Source organism: Mobula birostris, chromosome 1 (assembly GCF_030028105.1).
Source record: "Mobula birostris isolate sMobBir1 chromosome 1, sMobBir1.hap1, whole genome shotgun sequence".
In the NCBI taxonomy this organism is placed as follows: Eukaryota; Metazoa; Chordata; class Chondrichthyes; order Myliobatiformes; family Myliobatidae; genus Mobula; species Mobula birostris.
Genome location: NC_092370.1, coordinates 188,680,127 through 188,700,175, shown reverse-complemented (window position 1 = coordinate 188,700,175; position 20,049 = coordinate 188,680,127). Strand labels below are relative to the sequence as shown.

Sequence of the window (20,049 nt, the reverse complement as noted above, 5' to 3'; positions counted from 1 at the left end):
TCTTTAACTTCCCACTAATTTTTGCTACATTATATGCCATCTCTTTTGCTTTTATGCAGTCATTGACTTCCCTTGTCACCCACGGTTGCCTCATCCTCCCCTTAGAATACTTCATCATCTTTGGAATGTATCTATTCTGCACCTTCCAAATTGCCCCAGAACCTCCAGCCATTGCTGGTCTGCTGTCATCCCTGCTACTGTTCTTTCCAGTCTACTTTGGCCAGCTCTTCTCTCATGTCTCTGTAATTCTCTTTACTCCACTATAGTAATGATACATCTGATTTTTATCATCTCCCTCTCAAACTGCAGGATGAATTCTATTACTGCTTCCTAAGGGTTCCTTTACTACAAGCTCTCTAATCAAATCTGGTTCATTACACAACACCCTATTGAGAATTACCTTTCTCCTAGTGTGCTCAACCACAAGCTTCTCTTAAAAAGCCCCCTTGTAGGTATTCTGCAAATTCTCTCTCATGGGATCCAGTATCAATGTGATTTTCCCAATCTACCTGCATAATGAAATCCCCCATGACCATCGTAATTTTACCCTTGTTACATGGCTTTTGTATTTTCCATTGAAATTAATATCCCATATCCTGGCTACCATTCAGTGGCCTGTATATAACTCCCATCAAGGTCTTTTTACCCTTTCAGTTTCTTCACTCTACCCACATGGATTCTACATCTTCCAGTCCTATGTCATCTCCTTCTAAGGATTTGACTGCATTTTTTATCAAACAAACCACATCAACCTCTCTGCCCACCCACCTGTCCTTTCGATATAATGTATTTCTTTGCATGTTAAGCTTTCAACTAGGATCTTCTTTTAGCCATGTCGCAGTGGTGTCCACAATATCAAACCTGCCAACCTGTAACTGAACTACAAGATCATTTACCTTATTCGATATAATGTGTGCATACAAATATAAAATCTTCAGTCCCATATTGATTACCTTTTTGATTTTGCCCCCATGTCACGCTTCACCTCATCTGTCTAATTGCAATTTTGCCTATCACCTGTCTGTCCATCCTCCCAGTCTCACTACACACTGCATTGACTTGTATACCAACTACCCCATCCTCAGCCCTATCACTCCAGTTACCATCCCCTTGCCAAATTCGTTTAACCCTCCCCAGCACCTCTAGCAAATCTGCTGCAAGAATAGTGATGTCCTTTTGTTTCAAGTGCAATCTATCCCTTTTGTACAGGCCATCCCTTCCCCAGAAGAGACCCCAATGATTCAAAAATCTGAATCCCTGCCCCCTGCACCACTTTCTCAGCCACTCATTCATCTGTACTATCATTCTCTTCCTGCCTTGACTAGCACATGGCACTGAGAGTAATCCAGAGATTACTACCTGGAAGGTCCTATTCCCTAACTTGCTATACTGACTGCGTGAGACCTTTTCCAATACATGGCTTTGGAATAGATGGCTTTCTTGCCAAGTTTGCAGATGATACGAAGATTGGTGGAGGGGCAGGTAGTGTTGAGGAAACAGGTGGGATGCAGAAGGGCTTAGACAGATTAGAAGAATGGGCAAGAAAGTAGCAAATGAAATACAATGTTGGAAAATGCATGGTCATGCACTTTGGTAGTAGAAATAAATGTGCGGATTATTTTCTAAACGGAGAAAATCCAGGAATCTGAGATGCAGATGGACTTGGGAGTCCTTGTGCAGAACACCCTGAAAGTTAGCTTGCAGGTTGAGTTGGTGGTGAGGAAGGCAAGTACCATGTTAGCATTTATTTCAAGAGGTCTAGAATACAAGAGCAGGAATGTGATGCTGATGCTTTATAAGGCACTGGTGAGGCCTCGCCTTGAGTATTGTGAACAGTTTGGGGGCCCTCATCTTAGAAAAGATGTGTTGGCATTGGAGAGGGTCCAGAGGAAGTTCACAAGGATGATTCCAGGAATGAAAGGGTTATCATACAAGGAACGTTTGATAGCTCTGGGTCTACTTGCTGGAGTTCAGAAACATGAGGAGGGATCTCATTGAAACCCTTTGAATGTTGAAAGGGCCAGACGGAGTAGATGTGGAAAGGATGTTTCCCATGGTGGGAGAGTCTGGGACAAATGGCAAAGCCTCAGGATAGAGAGGCGCCCTTTTAAAACAGAGATGCGGAGAAATTTCTTTAGCCAAAGGGTGGTGAATTTGTTGCCACTTGCAGCTGTGGAGGCCAGGTTGTTGGGTGTATTTAAGGCAGAGATTGATAGGTTCTTGATTGGACATGGCTTCAAAGGTTATGGGGAGAAGGCAGGAACTGGGGTTGAGGAGAAGATAGAAAAAAGGATCAGCCATGATTGAATGGCGGAGCAGACTTGATAGGCCAGTTGGCCTAATTCTGCTGCTATGTCTTATGGTCTTGTGGTCTTCCCCCTTTCTGCATATGGCATTGGTGCCAATGTGCACCATGGCTTTTGGACGCACACCCTCCCTTTTGTGAGTTTTCTGCAGCTGCTCTAAGACATCCTGAACCGTAGCACCTAGAAGGTAACACACTATTTTGGCTTCTCTTTCTTGGTCACAAAATCTGTCCTCCTGATTATTGAGTCTCCTATCACTACTGCTCTGCCTGACTTTACCCTTCCTTGCTGAGCCTCAGAGCCGGCCACAGTGCCATTAGCCTGGCTACTGCTGCTGTGTTCTGATAGGTAATCCCCTCAGCAGTATCCAAAGGAATTTTCTTGTTTATGAGGGGAATACCCACAGGGGAACCCTGCATTGGGTGTGACCACCTCAGTAAAAGACTTATCTATGAGGTTTTCAGCCTCCTAGATGGTCCTAGGTGCATTCAGCTTCAGCTCTAGTTCCTTGTCAGTCAGGAGCTGATGTTGTGTGCACTTCCTGCAGATGGAATCAACAGGGAGACTGTTAGGTACCCTGATACCTACATCTTACAGGAACACCATTCCACTGTCTGAATTACCATCCTGCCTACACTGTTTTGCCTCTAACCTCTCAAACTTACGTTCTACGCTGCGCCTGTTCTCGCCCAAGCCTGTTGAGCCGAAGCCTGACCACTTTAACATTAATCTTTATGCCTTTGTGTATATATCAATTATTCTAGTTGAACTTGAAAAATATTTTCATTTATTTCTAGTGCAGAACCTATATATTATTTTTCTACCTCCTGAATATTCCCACTACCTTTCTTTCCATCATCTCTTTCCTCAAGACTGCACTTATGATTACCAGTTTCTGTAGTTCAGAGAATCTGCTTCTAGCCCACATAAAATGAGCCACAAGGAAATTATGCAAGATGAGCCTGCTGAAGCACGTGTCTAATTTACTTGTTTTTAAGGATTGTGGCTTAATCAAGCATGGAAAGTATTCTGCACTCGTGTATCTAGATGCAATTACCTTAAAAGAACAAACCATTCATTCATTATTAGTACTATAATAAAAATTACAGTAATGGATGTAGTTCTTGCTTTAAACAATGGTGCAATGGACTTGCATAAGGAATTGTAACCACCATTCCTTGAATTTGGTATATAGAATTTATGTTACTTATTTGCTGAGTTGTGAAAATAAAACATGTTGAAATCTCTCAAATGTTATCCAGGAGGGAGGAATTATTGCTTGGGGCTGCAAGTGGTGCAGAACTACTGGGAACTGAACCAGAATACAAGTCGTGCTACGTAAATTAGAAAACAGCTCTGCCAAGCATCTCAGTGAGCAGAGGCAGCTTGAGGAATATTTTTCTTGGTTTTATTTATCCATCTATTTAGTGACATTTGATTACAAATATTTCATTGAAATATGAATCTGAACTGTTTAATATATTTTTTATCAGGTAATGGAGCTTCACTATATTTGAATACATTATTTCACCATCTATCAAGGGCTAATGATTCGGAGCTACCTGTCACAAACTTTTAAGAAAGATTCATAATAAACAAAAGAGGAAATTTTCCACCCTTTTTCTGGATTAAATCTGAGATCCCTAACCATTAGTTTAATTAAAGTTGACTTTTTGCATGTGTAAGCAAAGAAATAAAAATATTTCAAGTATTCCAAAATGTTAAAAATATATTTTTCAATCCAGTTTAAATATTATTGAGCTCTGATCTTCAACCTGACATTTTCAACACATTTTTAAGTGAAGAGATCTTTAAGCATTTTTTAAAAAGGTGGAATCAAGTAGAATGTACAATGAATTCTTATTTGTCATAGCTCATCTCAAGTTTTTCAAAAAGATAAAGATGGACTGAATTATAATACTTGGACAAATATTTGAATGTGGTATAGAAAAAATAATTCTTGAACATTCTTTTTAATTTGTTGATAACATCTATGGTTTGATTTGCAAAGTAAGATCAATTATGGATATTATTTAGGTTTGCATGATTTTAAAGAGATCTTGCAGTAGTTTAGTCTGTGTTATACAGTGCTTGGTACACAAAAAATTTGGACAAAAGGTGTGCAGTAATTGAATTAACTTTATAGCTTTTGTCCCCACAGATCAATACTGCAAGAGTCTTGAGATGTCTGAAACACAGAAGAATTTTGTTTCACATCTCTCTGAAGATATACAAGCGCAGGACAGTTTATACGCGACGCCACAACCAGACTTTCACCATTTAAGTAAGACATCATGTACTGTGCTCCCAGCAGCAGGAAATCATGAACAAGAAAAGTTTAAGCAGACAACCGACAGCCCCATGCAATTATCTGAAGATACACAAATAAGCAAAACTTTAAAAAATAATATTGAAGATGACTGCCGGTTACTAAGTCAAGCAACTAAGGCAGATCCCCAATGGAAAAATAAGAGATCAGTTGTTGAAAAGGGATATCCATCTAGTAAAAAGAAATTAATAAGTTTGCAACTGCATGAAGTAGATGGTAAAAAAGAGGATGTTTTCAGGTCAGCAATAGCTCCTGTTGCAGGTACGGTTAAAGGCTTATGTATGACAAGAAGGCCTGAACCACCTCCTAAACCTAGTTCTTTGAAACCCATTAGTACAAGGAAGTCTCCAACACCTGAATCATCTGCTCTTGTTTCTGAACAAGCTGGTAAAGTTTCTGCTTCCAGCCCAAGATTACATGGTAGTAATGTCAAAATTGACTATGACGTTAGTGAAAAAGGTAACGTTCCTTCAGACACAGCTGAACAAAGTAATAAAAAGAAATGTCTCAAAAAATTCATTTCTCCAACAAAACAAACATCAGATGACGCAAGTGTCCATTTTGATAAAGAAGGTGGCACTCATTCCATTCATTCCCAAGGCTTGAGGTCTGCTTCCGAACTGCTGGAAGAAGCTAAATATCTCACAATGTCAGACACACCAAAAATATATGAAAGAAACTTCCAACTGAGCAAGCCTGAGCAGTCCCTGACCGCAGCCCAACAAACATTTACAGCTAAGGCAAAATCTGTAGATGAAATCATTGCTTCACTGTGGTCTGTGAGACAAACCACCTCCCAGTCTGCTTCAGATCTAAAGATCAAAGGACTGTTAGACAGAGTGCTTGGTTACAGTTATAGCAGTAAAAGTGAGGTAAGTGAACCATAACAGACTTGTACTTGCTTTTAACTGGAAGTTGAATGTAGATTTTCAGAAGTGCAGTACTTTTGATAGTGTTTGAGACAAAATCCTCGAGATGTAATGTGTGGTGGATCTGATGCTTTAAAGCATTTAACAAAACTATACACATCATGTAATAAGTGTATTTCTTAGTTGCAATACATAAATCTAAGTGCACAAATACAGTATGATTATCATAATGTTGAGGAAAGTAATTTTTAGTTTAGTGGAGTAGAATCCCATCAACATTGATTATTTCACTGGGATACTCTGACACTTTATAGAGTCAGTCTCTGCTTTAGGGGCTGGGGTGGCGTGCGAGGCTGTATCACCTATGCAAGCATCAAGAAACACGAGTCGGGTTGGGTGGATGCAGATGAAGGTAAGGCATGATTCATATTGATTGGTAAGTTAGTTGTTAATAAAGGACAGGCAACACAAATTTATTCAAGGCAAATTGTGGCCAACTAACTTGATTTTCTTTGATAATGTAGCAAATTAATATAAGCTGATATTGCTGTTGTTGTGGATGTTCAGAAAATGATGGATAATACATTCCCTAATGGGTTTGGTAGCAAAATTACTGCCTATGGAATTAAAAGGGTAGTGACATCATGTATACAGAATTGGCCAAGACCCAGATTGTAGCATGCAGTGGTGAACAGCTACTTTTCAGACTGAGAGGTGTACCAAGTTGTGTCATCCAGGGACTTATACAGATAAGGAGAATGAGGAAAGAAGTGGCAGATGGAATATAATGTTATGGATATGCATGGTCATCCATTTTTGTAGAACGAGTAAAGACTATTTTCTAAATGGGGAGAAAATTCAGGAATCAAAGGTGCAAAGGGACTTGGGAGCCCCCGTACAGGATTCCCTAAAGGTTAACTTGCAGGTTCAGTTGGTGGTAGGCAAATGCAGTGTTAGCGTTCATCTTGAGAGGATTAGAATATTAAAGCAAGGACGTAATGTTTAGGCTTTATAAAGATGAGCGTTTGATGGCTCTGGGCCTGTACTCGCTGGAGGACAGAACATTGGGGTGGGGGTTCTTATTGAAACCTATTGAATATTGAAAGGCCTAGATGGAGTGGATGCAGAGAGAATGTTTCCTTTCGTGGAGGAGTCTAAAACCGGAGGGTACAGCCTGAGAATAGAAGGATGAATCTTTAGAACAGAGATGAGGAGGAATTTATTTAGCTAGAGAGTGGTGAATCTATGGATGCATTACCACAGATGGCTGTGGAGGCCAAGTAATTGGGTAAATTTAAAGCTTCTTGATTAGTAGGGCCATCAAAGGCTAAGGGAAGAAGGCAGGAGAATGGGATTGAGAAGGATAATAAATCAAATATAATACGGTAGAACGGTGGAGCAGACTCAATGAGCTGAATGCCTGAATTCTGCTCCTATATCTTATGGTCTTTTGTACTGCTGTTGACAGTTCTCCTATTTATATATACTATTGGCCTAGACATGTAGCCCATTTTTAAAATGACTGTAGTAAACAATGAGTAGGATTGTTTTGCAGACTTTTGAAAGGCGTAGACCAGTGTTTCTCAACTGATTTTAGCCTAACGCCGCCCCTAAAGTACCTTCATACTTGCCAACACCCCTCCTAGGCATAATATACTTTATGGCGCCTCCACAGTGTAAACACATGTCTACCATATACTAACATGAGAAAAATGATTCTGCTTTAAATTTTTATTTGTCTTTAAACCTAGCTTACACAGTACCTCTGCACTGTTCAGTAGCTTCAAAATCAATGTGATCGTTGAGCTTAACAGTTTTAGCAAGTGTTGAAAATCTGGTTCAAGTCGTGACAGTAAAAGACTTAAGATCCCATGTGTAACAGTGTCCAAGCGGTTTCTGTTTTTTGTGAGTAGGTGGTTCACTGCTCTGAAGCTTCTTTCAACAAAGTAGAGGATGGAAATGCAATGAAGATCAGTTTGGCTCTTCTCCAAAGACCAGGAAACTTCATATGACATTGTAGCCACATACCACAAATGCCCACATTTTTGTAAAGTATTTTTTCTTCTTCATCATTCTGAATTTTGATAATTTCACCTTGCAAGCTCTCTTCCTGTTCTTCCACCTTGCAGAGAACTGGGTTAATTACACAGTCCAGAATTTCCATATTGTTTAAATCCTTGAATCAACTCCAAAAATCCTTCTTCAGGTGTAAGCAGTACTCTTGCAAATCACCGTCTATGAGAGGGCCATACTCTCCATGCAGGGAAACTGCAAGAACATTCTTCTCCCAATGTTTTGCTTATATATTTCCAATTTTCCAATAAAAGTGGACACTGCAATTTTTGCCTGAATTAAATTGAAATTCTCACCCTGCAGTTTCATATATAGAGTGTTCATTTTGTCATACAGATTGGCTTGGTATGCTACATCTTCATGCGGAAGTTAATCTTGTTTCCCAAGCTCTTGTTGACTTTGAGCTTTTGCTCTACCAAAGTGTCAAAAAGGTCAAAGAAATGTTTTAAGCAGCAACCTTTTGACAGCCTACACATGTCAATGTGAAGAAGCAAGCTTTCAAACTCTTCATCATTCTCTTGACATAATTGGGGAAATATTCTGCTGTTTAACAGATGAGATTTAATTTTGTTGATAGCAGATACTGTATTACATGAGTCATGCTTGGAAAAGCTTGCTGGCTGAGGTTTTTGGCTGAGAGGTGCTGATGATGAATTACTCAATGGATTGCGTGACTTGAGACTTGAGACTTCTTTTTTCATAAATGCCACTAAATCAGCATGGTAACCTGTCATATATGGTGCTCATCTGTTGCACAAGAAATCATGTTCCTAATCGGAATACTTTTGTTCTCAATGTACATTTGGATTTCATTGTAGATTGATTATCTGTTGATTTTTTAAAAAACTTTTTACAAAAGAAATCTCTTCATAAACTTAAACTATTTAAGAATAGTGGTTAGCACTCTGATACAGCAGGCACTATTAATCTTCCACCAATGGTATGAGATTTTCCACACTTTGCTATCATTTTGGAAATGTTATAAGAAGAAATGAGACCACTATCAAGGTTATTTTAGCTTTCTTGGCAAAGACTCAAGTATGCAATACTTTTAAAATGTTTCTTTCCTCTTCTGGAACTAAGTAATACCATAAGTAATCTTTTCAGAGTGTCTTTTATGGAAGTGTTTCTGCAATCTTAATGATTTCATGGCTTCATTAGACAGTACAGTATTACAAATAAGACACTCGGTGCATTGCTGATCTGACGGGAACAGAATAAAACCATACTCCAGGTATGTAATATTGTATTGGCACACTTTCTGTAATTTCTGGTAGGATTAGACTTCAAGGTTTCACCACCTTCAGACTTATAGAGATCACGCTGTACCTATTTATCCATCATTAACAGGGCTAAATTAAAATTTTAAAAAACACAAACTGGGAAGGCCTAGTGGATGTTGACGACCAAAGCAAGTTGACACGGATGAAACGATTGCAGCAGCATGCAAAGGAACAGCAAGGTGACAACAAAGGAAGAGCAAACATCGAAAACCTACAGCAAAATACAGGCCCTTCGGCCCACAATGTTATGCCAAAGACGTACTTACTTTAGAAATTGCCTCAGGTTACCCATAGCCCTTTATTTTTCTAAGACCATGGTTCTTGACGGCACATATGAAGTTGAGGTCGTTTTGAACACCTTAAGAGAAATCCTTGGGGTTAACTGGTTCTCTGATTAGCTCTATTTCATTGTTTTGTTTCAGCTGTCACTGTATTGCAGTACAATCTGTTTTCTGTGGAGGAAGTTGAGAGGGTGTACTTGACATGCCAGCTGTTAAATTGCATGAACTCATTCCATTCCGTGAGTCAAGGAGAACCATCGGGCACCCTGGTTGCTTATTTGTGCACCTCCAATAACGTCTGTTTGGTTGGTAAGGTCAGATGAGATTGCCAAGTTTCAGATGCATTGTGACGATGAGTTATGCAGAGCTATGGTTCTTCCTGTGGTCCAGTCTCTCATCCTTTTCTTTTGGAAGTGTCTGCTCTACTAACGGTCGCTCAGGTTTCATGCCTGAAGTTAAGCTGTTGCTTACTCCCCCCACCTCCCGAGAACCTTGAACCCACCCCGCCCCCCCCCCCATGACTTCTATTTCTCCTAATGCCCCCTTAGGACATGTAATGACCCACATTGAGAATCACTGGCATAGACTAATAAGGCACTGGAGGATGAATTGTTGAACTTCAGAACTAAAGTTTGAGAGCAGCAATATAAACTGAATGATAACATTTCAAAACATGAGTAGAAACAGAGATCTGAAGCCTCACATTTTCAAGATTCTGACAAGTATGTTGACTTCTTGCTTTAGTAATAAAGACATGGTGTGCAATATCAAGAAAATTTTGCAATTATTGGTTAGGCATCCTATAGCATATCATGTGCAACTGTGGGCAAGATACTAAATATAGGATGTCAAATGTGGAAGAGGGTCCATGAATAGTTCAGAGTTATCATGTTTCTGTAATTGTAAGAAGCAAGATTACTAAGTTTGCAGGCAAAATAAACAATTGGTAGTGTCTTAGATAGTGAAGAAGGTTTTATAAGGATACAGTGGAACAGTGACAGATGGAATTTAATCCAGATAAGTGTGAGGTACTGAATTCTGGAAGGTCAGGTTCTGGTGATGTTAATGATAGGGAGCTTAGAGGTGTTGTTGTACTGAGATATCTGGGGTGCAAGTACATAGCTTACTGAAACTGGTGTTGCAGGTGGATATGGTAGTACAAAAGATATCTGATAAGCTTGCTTTCTTAGATTGAGGCATTGTGTATAAGAGTTCCATGTCTTTGTACAAAATGTTTGTTAGACAGCACTTAGATTTTTGTGTACAGTGCTGATCATTACACTAAAGGAAGGATGTGATAGCAAAAGTGATGGTGAAGCAGAGGTCCACTGGGATGCTGCTGGGAAAAGTGGGCTGTAGTTATAAGGAGAGATTGTACAGGCTGGCTTCATTCCCACTGGAATGTAGGAAGGGTGACCTTTAGTAATCTCACATGACAAAGTTCAGAATAGAACTTTAATGTTCTTCAGTGTTGTGTGTCTGTGCAGGCATCAAACAACTTGACCAGGTGAGCAAAGTTGGCAAAATATGCCAAGGGCCTCAAAGCTGGGAATGTTGACTTGAGAGAGAGTGTTGTTGCTGTTTTGCTTATGGTGAATTTGGAGGATTTTGCAGAGATAGAGGGTGATTTTTTTAAATGCCTTGAGATTCCTGCTGTAAATAGTCATTGACCTCAGAATTATGTTGTGGGGGGTGGGGGCCGGGAGCAAATAGTCTATCATACAGCTGTAATTTCTGCTGTTCTTTGTGCTTCTACAGGAACTCATTGATGAGCCCACTGGTGAATCTTTGATATTCTGCACATGACCTCTTTTGAACTTCTGCCTTTCTACTATTCAACCACAAGAAACTTCAAAACATACTGAAGCTTGAACAATTGATAGCTAGACTTCCCTATTGAGCCATACTTAACAGATAGCATAGTTTGGTCTATTAGCAAACACTTTTACATGCAAAAGATGGTAGAAGTTTGAAACATCCTTCCACAGATGCCAAAGCAATTGTTAATTTTAAATATAAGATTGCTAACTGTTTTGGTAACCAGACATATTTAGAGATAAGGGCAAATGTAATTAGGCTAGATACCTGCTGTAATCTCATTGATTAGTGACACAGAATTGAGGGAGAAGCCTAAAGACACACACTCAACATTTCAGGAACAGCTTCTTCCCATCTTCTATCAGATTTCTGAATGAACCATGAACCCATTTACACTCTCCCATTTTTTCTTCTTTTTGCGCTACTTATTTGTTAATTATATATCGTATATACATTTGTTATTGTAATTTATAGTTAAAATTATTACTATGTATTACAATGTACTGCTGCCGCAAAACAACAAATTCTATGATGTATGCCAGTGATATTGAAACCTGTTTCTGATTATGACTAAAGGATTTATTTGTGTCTATGTTATAACCTAAAGTGGAAATATATCAGTTGTTTGGGGAAAACCAGGGTAGAGAGTTTGTTTAGATACCAATGTGATGGATCAAAAAAATTTCATCTGTGCAGTTTGATTCAATGCACATATTAATGCAGATGCTATTTTTACCATAAGCTTCTATCCTCGTATGAAGACACAGAATCTTGACAAAATAACTTTTACTAGTATTGGCTGTACTCCAGTCATATGTGTGAGCTGGGGCACACATGACATTTCAAGAATGACATATAAGGTAATAATCAGAAAGGATTTCTGATTGACATTGATTCCTATTAGCTTAGAAACATGAAGTAAAACATATATCTATTATCTCAGCATAAAGTAGGAACTGAAGTTATGATATTTTGGATTGTATACTTGTTGTATTTTGCAGAATGTTATTTAGGAGACTTTTAGGGATCCATATTTATAAACAGGAGAAAATCTGCATTTGCTGGAAATCCAAGCAACACATACAAAATGCTGGAGGAACTCAACAGACCATGCAGCATCTAGGGAAAAGAGTACAGTTCACGTTTTGGGCCGAGACCCTTCAACAGGACTGGAGAAAAAAAGACGAGGAGTCAGAGCTAGAAGGTCGGGGGGGGGTGGGGGAGGAAGAAACAGGGTGACAGATTAAACAGGGAAGGGGGAAGTAAAGAGCTGAGAAATCGATTGGTGTCTTTCACCAATCAACTTCCCAGCTCTTTACTTCACCCCTCCCCCACCCAATTTCACCTATCACTTTGTATTTCTTACCCCCACCCCACCTTCTAGCTCTGACTCTTCATCTTTTTTTCTGCAGTTCTGCTGAAAGGTGTTAGCCCGAAACGTCAACTGTACTCTTTTCCATAGAAGCTGTTTGTCATGCAGGGATCCAAATTTCTATTTGTTTTGGCTTTGTTTTTAATTGCTGTCTGGAATGTCATCACTTCCACATGCCATTATATTTCTTCCTTTGTTTTCCAAATAGAGTCCAATGATTGTCTGCCTAAAAAGTTAGTTTCAGATTCCTATCTATAATTTTCATATTAATTTGTATAGCAACCTGTTGAACTTGCATAACCACTTGCAGTTGATGCCATGCATGTAATATTGACGAAGCGACCTGACTGCTAATTACTGGCAACAGTGAAATTAAAATAACAAGTAACTTAAAACCAGACTTCAAACCACCTAGTGCTGTGCCCCCTTCCAGCTTTGCTTCCCTCCCTGATGAGCTCAATTACTTCTACACTCGCTTTGACCGAGAGAACAAGAAGGTCACCCTCAAAGCGGATCTCCCACCTGGTGAACTGCCTCTCTCACTTTCCACCTTCGATGTTTGCGCCACCCTGAGTAGGGTGAATGTACGGAAGACAGCTGGTCCAGATGGAATACCTGGCCGTGTGCTCAGAGTCTGTGCAGGGCAGTTGGCCGGGGTCTTCACGGACATTTTTAACCTGTCCCTGGCAGTTGTCCCCACAAGCTTCAATTGCAAAGTGCTTTGAGAGACTGGTTCTATCACATCTGAAATCCTGTTTGCCCACTACCCTGGACTCCCATCAATTTGCCTATCGCACCAACAGGTCAACAGAGGACGCCATCTCCATAGCACTTCACTCTGCCCTGACCCACCTGGACAGCCCCAACTCTTACGTCAGAGTGCTGTTCATTGACTTTAGTTCGGCATTCTATACTGTGATCCCCTCCAAGCTGATTGCCAAACTTTGCCAGCTTGGTATCAGCTCATCCCTCTGCAATTGGACCTTGGACTTTCTGACTAACAGACCCCAATCAGTTAAGTTAGACAACCTCTCCGCTTCCACTCTCACCCTGAACACCAGCGTGCTTTAAGGCTGTGTGCTGAGCTCTCTTCTATACTCCCTTTTCACCTATGACTGCGTTCCTGTACATGGTTCTAACTCCATAATCAAGTTCGCAGACAACACCACAGTGGTTGGCCTGATCAGAGGGGATGACAAGACGGCCTACAGGGATGAAGTCTAGCACCTGGCCGCGTGGTGTGCCGACAACAACCTGGCCCTCAACACCCAGAAGACCAAGGAGATCATTGTGAACTTCAGGCATGCTAGGAGCCACGCTCACGTCCCCATCTTCATCAACGGAGCTGTAGTGGAGCATGTATCAAACTTCAAATTCCTTGGTGTCCACATTTCCAGGATCTCACCTGGTCCCTGAACTGCTCTATCCTGATCAGAAAGGCGCAACAGCGCCTTTATTTCCTGCACAGCATCAAAAAAGCTCGCCTCTTTCCCAGGATACTGACGGACTTTTACCGCTGTACCATTTGAGAGCATACTCACCAACTGCATCTGAGCGTGGTATGGCAATTGTCCTGTATCGGACCGCAAAGCACTCCAGCGGGTGGTGAAAATTGCCCAGTGGATTATCGGCACCCAATTGCCCACCATTGAGAACATCTACCATAAACACTGCCTAGGCAGGGCAAAAAGCATTATCAAGGATGCATCTCACCCTAACCATGGACTTTTTACTCTCCTCCCATCCGGTAGGTGCTACAGGAGCCTCCGCTCCCGCACCAGCAAGCACAGGAAGAGCTTCTTCCCTGAGGCTGTGACCCTGCTGAACCTCACATCACAATGCTAAGCAGTATTGCACCCATATTGTACTGTCTCAGTACTTTTATATTTGTGTGCTGTAGCACTTACTTTTTATTCGCAGTTATTTTGTAAATAACACTATTCTTTGCATTTCTGGTTCGATGCTAACTGCATTTCATTGGCTTTGTATCTGTACTTGGCACAATGACAGTAAAGTTGAATCTAATCTAATCTAAAATGTATGTGGACAATATTTTATTAGTATTTCTTTCCTTGGAGAGAAGGATATCTTCCTCATGGATGAGAATTGAACTTACAATTGCATGACCATGATACATGTGATTAATGAATACATGAATTAATTACCAAGTTATTTATAAAATTGATAGCCATTTTGAGTATTGTTGTATGTGAGAAGATGGGCAGCGTAAAGGAGACTAAGTATAAATGGAGTGTGAGTTAGGTAGATTGATGAGCTTGTTAACTTTCTGACCGAATATCATTTAATATATTTCAGCTGGAAATTCCCAGCACATCAAAGCGGCATCTGTGGAAAGAAAGAAAAACAGTTAAAATCTCAGGTAGTAGCTACTTTGTCGTAACTGAGAAAGAGAGAAAAAAATTAATTCTTAGACATGGAGAGATGGAGAGTGGGGGGGTGGGTTGAGTATTGAAGGAGTAAATTTAAGGGAATTGCTAGAAGAATTGGAGAGAAGTTGAGGAAGAAAACAAAGTGAAGTAGAAGATGGTGAGAATCTAACTCTCAACACAGACAGGGTAATGAAGAAGGCATTTGGTACGCTGACCTTCATTAGTCAGCCTACTGAGAATAGGAGTTAGGAATCTGTGTTGCAATCATATACGATGTTGATGTATATATAAGGTATAGATGCATTTGGGGTATTGAGTAAAGTTTTGGTTGCCCTGTTCTAGAAAGGATGTGATTGAACTAGATAGAATGCAGACAAAATTTACCAGACAACATTTACCTTGGACTTTGGGGGCTGACTTACAGGGGGGGTGCTTGTGTAGATTAGCTTTTTTTTGGATATTATTGGTTGACAGGAGCGGCTGCAGGACATTCTAGAGTGGGAGGGTGAACGGCCAGTGGTCGTGGTGCACATAGGTACCAATGATATTGGGAAAAAACAGGATGAGGTCCTACAAGGTGAATTTAGGGAGTTAGGAGATAAACTAAAAAGTAGGACCACAAAGTTAATAATCTCTGGATTACTACCAGTGCCACATGCTAGTCAGATTAGAAATAGGAGGATATATCAGATGAATACGTGGCTTGAAAAATGGTGCAAGGGGGAGGGATTCAAATTTCTGGGGCATTGGAACCAGTTCTGGAGGAGGTGGGACCAGTACAAACAGGACGGTCTACACCTGGGCTGGACTGGAACCAATGTCCTAGGGGGAGTGTTTGCTACTGTTGTTCAGGAGGATTTAAACTAACGTGGCGGGGGATGGGAACAAGTGCAGAGAGACAGAGGGGTGTAAAATGAGGTTAGAAGCAAAAAGTAGTAAGGTGAAAAGTAAAAGTGGCGGGCTGGCAAATCCAGGGCAAAAATCACAAGGGCCACTTTTCAACATAATTGTATAAGGGCTAAGAGTGTTGTAAAAGCAAGCCTGAAGGCTTTGTGTGTCAATGCAAGGAGCATTTGTTCCAAGGTGGATGAGTTAAAATTGCAGATTGTTATTAATGAATATGATATAGTTGTGATCACAGAGACATGGCTCCAGGGTGACCAAGGATGGGAGCTCAACATTCAGGGATATTCAATATTCAGGAGGGATAGACATGAAAGAAAAGGAGGTGGGTGGCATTCATAGTCATAGTCATACTTTATTGATCCTGGGGGAAATTGGTTTTTGTTACAGTTGCACCATAAACAATTAAATAGTAATAAAACCATAAATAATTAAATAGTAATATGTAAATTATGCCAGGAAATAAGTCCAAGACCAGCCTATTGGCTCAGGGTGTCTGATCCTCCAAGGGAGGAGTTGTAAAGTTTGATGGCCAGAGGCAGGAATGACTTCCTATGACGCTCCGTGTTGCATCTCGGTGGAATGAGTCTCTGGCTGAAAGTACTCCAGTGCCCAACCAGCACATTATGTAGTGGATGGGAGACATTGTCCAAGATGGCATGCAACTCGGACAGCATCCTCTTTTCAGACACCACCGTCAGAGAGTTCAGTTCCATCCCCACAACATCACTGGCCTTACGAATGAGTTTGTTGACTCTGCTGGTGTCTGCTACCCTCAGCCTGCTGCTCCAGCACACAACAGCAAACATGATCGCACTGGCCACCACAGACTGGTAGAACATCCTCAGCATCGTCCGACAGAGGACCTCAGTCTCCTCAGGAAATAGAGACGGCTCTGAACCTTCTTGTAGACAGCCTCAGTGTTCTTTGACCAGTCCAGTTTATTGTCAATTCGTATCCCCAGGTATTTGTAATCCTCCACCATGTCCACACTGACCCCCTGGATGCAAACAGGGGTCACTGGTACCTTAGCTCTCCTCAGGTCTACCACCAGCTCCTTAGTCTTTTTCACATTAAACTGCAGATAATTCTGCTCACACCATGTGACAAAGTTTCCTACTGTAGCCCTGTACTCAGCCTCATCTCCCTTGCTGATGCACCCAACTATGGCAGAGTCATCAGAAAACTTCTGAAGATGACAAGACTCTGTGCAGTAGTTGAAGTCCGAGGTGTAAATGGTGAAGAGAAAGGGAGACAAGACAGTCCCCTGTGGAGTCCCAGTGCTGCTGATCACTCTGTCGGACACGCAGTGTTGCAAGCACACGTACTGTGGTCTGGCAGTCAGATAATCAAGAATCCATGACACCAGGAAAGCATCCACCTGCATCGCTGTCAGCTTCTCCTCCAGCAGAGCAGGGTGGATGGTGTTGAATGCACTGGAGAAGTCAAAAAACATGACCCTCGCAGTACTCGCTGGCTTGTCCAGGTGGGCGTAGGCACGGTTCTGCAGGTAGACGATGGCATCCTCAACTCCTAGTCGGGGCTGGTAGGCGAACTGGAGGGGATCTAAGTGTGGCCTGACCATAGGCCGGAGCAGCTCCAGAACAAGTCTCTCCAGGGTCTTCATGATGTGGGTGGTCAATGCCACCGGTCTGTCGTCACTGAGGCCGCCGGGGCGCGGCGCCTTCGGCACAGGGACGAGGCAGGACATCTTCCACAGCACAGGAGCCCTCTGGAGCCTCAGGCTCAGGTTGAAGACATGGCAAAATACTCCACATAGCTGAGAGGCACAGGCTTTGAGCACCCTGGTACTGACACCATCTGGTCCTGCAGCCTTGCTTGGATTGAGACGTTTCAACTGTCTTCTCACCTGTTCAGCTGTGAAGCCCACCGTGGTGGTTTCGTGTGGGGAAGGGGTATAGACATGAGAGCAGGGTGGGGGACTGTGAGGAGGGGTAGGAGGGGAGAGTGGAATATGTGTTGGTTGGGGGCCGACAACAGATGACTCGTGGGGGATGGGCAGAGGCCACAATGTCAAATCTGTTAAAGAACAGGTTAAGCTTGAGAGGAGATTGCTGGTTAGAGAGGAGATTAACGCAATAGAAAGGAAGGACATTAGCCGGGAGGATGTGGAATCGATATGGGTAGAGCTGCATAACACTAAGGGGCAGAAAACGCTGGTGGGAGTTGTGTACAGGCCACTTACCAGTAGTAGTGAGGTTGGGGATGGCATTAAACAGGAAATTAGAAATGCGTGCAATAAAGGAACAGCAGTTATAATGGGTGACTTCAATCTACATATACAACGTTTGTAGATTGGGTGAACCAAATTGGTAAGGGTGCTGAGGAAGAGGATTTCTTGGAATGTATGGGGGCTGGTTTTCTGAACCAACATGTCGAGGAACCAACTAGAGAGCAGGCCATTCTAGACTGGGTATTGAGCAATGAGGAAGGGTTCTTTAGCAATCTTGTCATGAGAGGCGCCTTGGGTAAGAGTGACCATAATACGGTGGAATTCTTCATTAAGATGGAGAGTGACATAATTAATTCAGAAACAAAGGTTCTGAACTTAAAGAAGGGTAACTTTGAAGGTATGAGACGTGATTTAGCTAAGATAGACTGGCAAATGATACTTAACGGGTTGACGGTGGGTATGCAATGGCAAGTATTTAAAGATCACATGGATGAACTACAACAATTGTTCATCCCAGTTTGGCAAAAGAATAAACCAGGGAAGGTAGTGCACCTGTGGCTGACAAGGGAAATTAGGGATAGAAATTAGGGAAAGAAGAAACATACAAATTAGCAAGAAAAAGTGGCTCACCTGAGGACTGGGAGAAATTCAGAGTCCAGCAGAGGAGGACAAAGGGCTTAATTAGGAAAGGGAAAAAAGACTATGAGAGAAAACTGGCAGGGAACATAAAAACTGACTGTAAAAGCTTTTATAGATATGTGAAAAGAAAAAGATTGGTTAAGACAAATGTAGGTCCCTTACAGTCAGAAACAGGTGAAGTGATCATGGGGAACAAGGACATGGCAGACCAATTGAATAACTACTTTGGTTCTGTCTTCACTAAGGAGGACATAAATAATCTTCTGGAAATAGTAGGGGACCGAGGGTCTAGTGAGATGGAGGAACTGAGGGAAATACATGTTAGTAGGGAAGTGGTGTTAGGTAAATTGAAGGGATTAAAGGCAGATAAATCCCCAGGGCCAGATGGTCTGCATCCCAGAGTGCTTAAGGAAGTAGCCCAAGAAATAGTGGATGCATTAGTGATAATTTTTCAAAACTCTTTAGATTCTGGACTAGTTCCTGAGGATTGGAGGGTGGCTAATGTAACTCCACTTTTTAAAAAAGGAGGGAGAGAGAAACCGGGGAATTATAGACCAGTTAGCCTAACATCGGTGGTGGGGAAACTGCTAGAGTCAGTTATCAAAGATGTGATAACAGCACATTTGGAAAGCGGTGAAATCATCGGACAAAGTCAGCATGGATTTGTGAAAGGAAAATCATGTCTGACGAATCTCATAGAATTTTTTGAGGATGTAACTAATAGAGTGGATAGGGGAGAACCAGTGGATGTGCTATACTTGGATTTTCAAAAGGCTTTTGACAAGGTCCCACACAGGAGATTAATGTGCAAACTTAAAGCACATGGTATTGGGGGTATGGTATTGATGTGGATAGAGAATTGGTTGGCAGACAGGAAGCAAAGAGTGGGAATAAACGGGACCTTTTCAGAATGGCAGGCAGTGACTAGTGGGGTACCGCAAGGCTCAGTGCTGGGACCCCAGTTGTTTACAATATATATTAATGACTTAGATGAGGGAATTAAATGCAGCATCTCCAAGTTTGTGGATGACACGAAGCTGGGTGGCAGTGTTAGCTGTGAGGAGGATGCTAAAGGGATGCAGGGTGACTTGGATAGGTAAGGTGAGTGGGCAAATTCATGGCAGATGCAATTTAATGTGGATAAATGTGAGGTTATCCACTTTGGTGGCAAAAACAGGAAAACAGATTATTATCTGAATGGTGACCAATTAGGAAAAGGGGATGTGCAACGAGACCTGGGTGTCATTATACACCAGTCATTGAAAGTGGGCATGCAGGTACAGCAGGCGGTGAAAAAGGCGAATAGTATGCTGGCATTCATAGCGAGAGGATTCGAGTACAGGAGCAGGGAGGTACTACTGCAGTTGTATAAGGCCTTGGTGAGACCACACCTGGAGTATTGTGTGCAGTTTTGGTCCCCTAATCTGAGGAAAGACATTCTTGCCATAAAGGGAGTACAAAGAAGGTTCACCAGATTGATTCCTGGGATGGTAGGACTTTCATATGAGGAAAGACTGGATCGACTAGGCTTATACCCGCTGGAATTTAGAAGATTAAGGGGGGAATTTATTGAAACGTATAAAATCCTGAAA

At 41.6% G+C, this 20,049-nt stretch overlaps 1 protein-coding gene across 1 annotated transcript in view; it reads left to right on the top strand.

The window, feature by feature from the left end:
* The window catches only part of ttc6 (tetratricopeptide repeat domain 6), a 323,626-nt gene that overhangs the window by 14,180 nt on the left and 289,397 nt on the right, over positions 1 to 20,049 (top strand). Inside the window, exon 2 of the mRNA XM_072279505.1 lies at positions 4,468 to 5,507. Within this exon, the coding sequence (XP_072135606.1) occupies positions 4,491 to 5,507 (1,017 nt within the window). The 5' untranslated portion in view covers positions 4,468 to 4,490. The remainder of the gene's footprint in view (positions 1 to 4,467; positions 5,508 to 20,049) is intronic.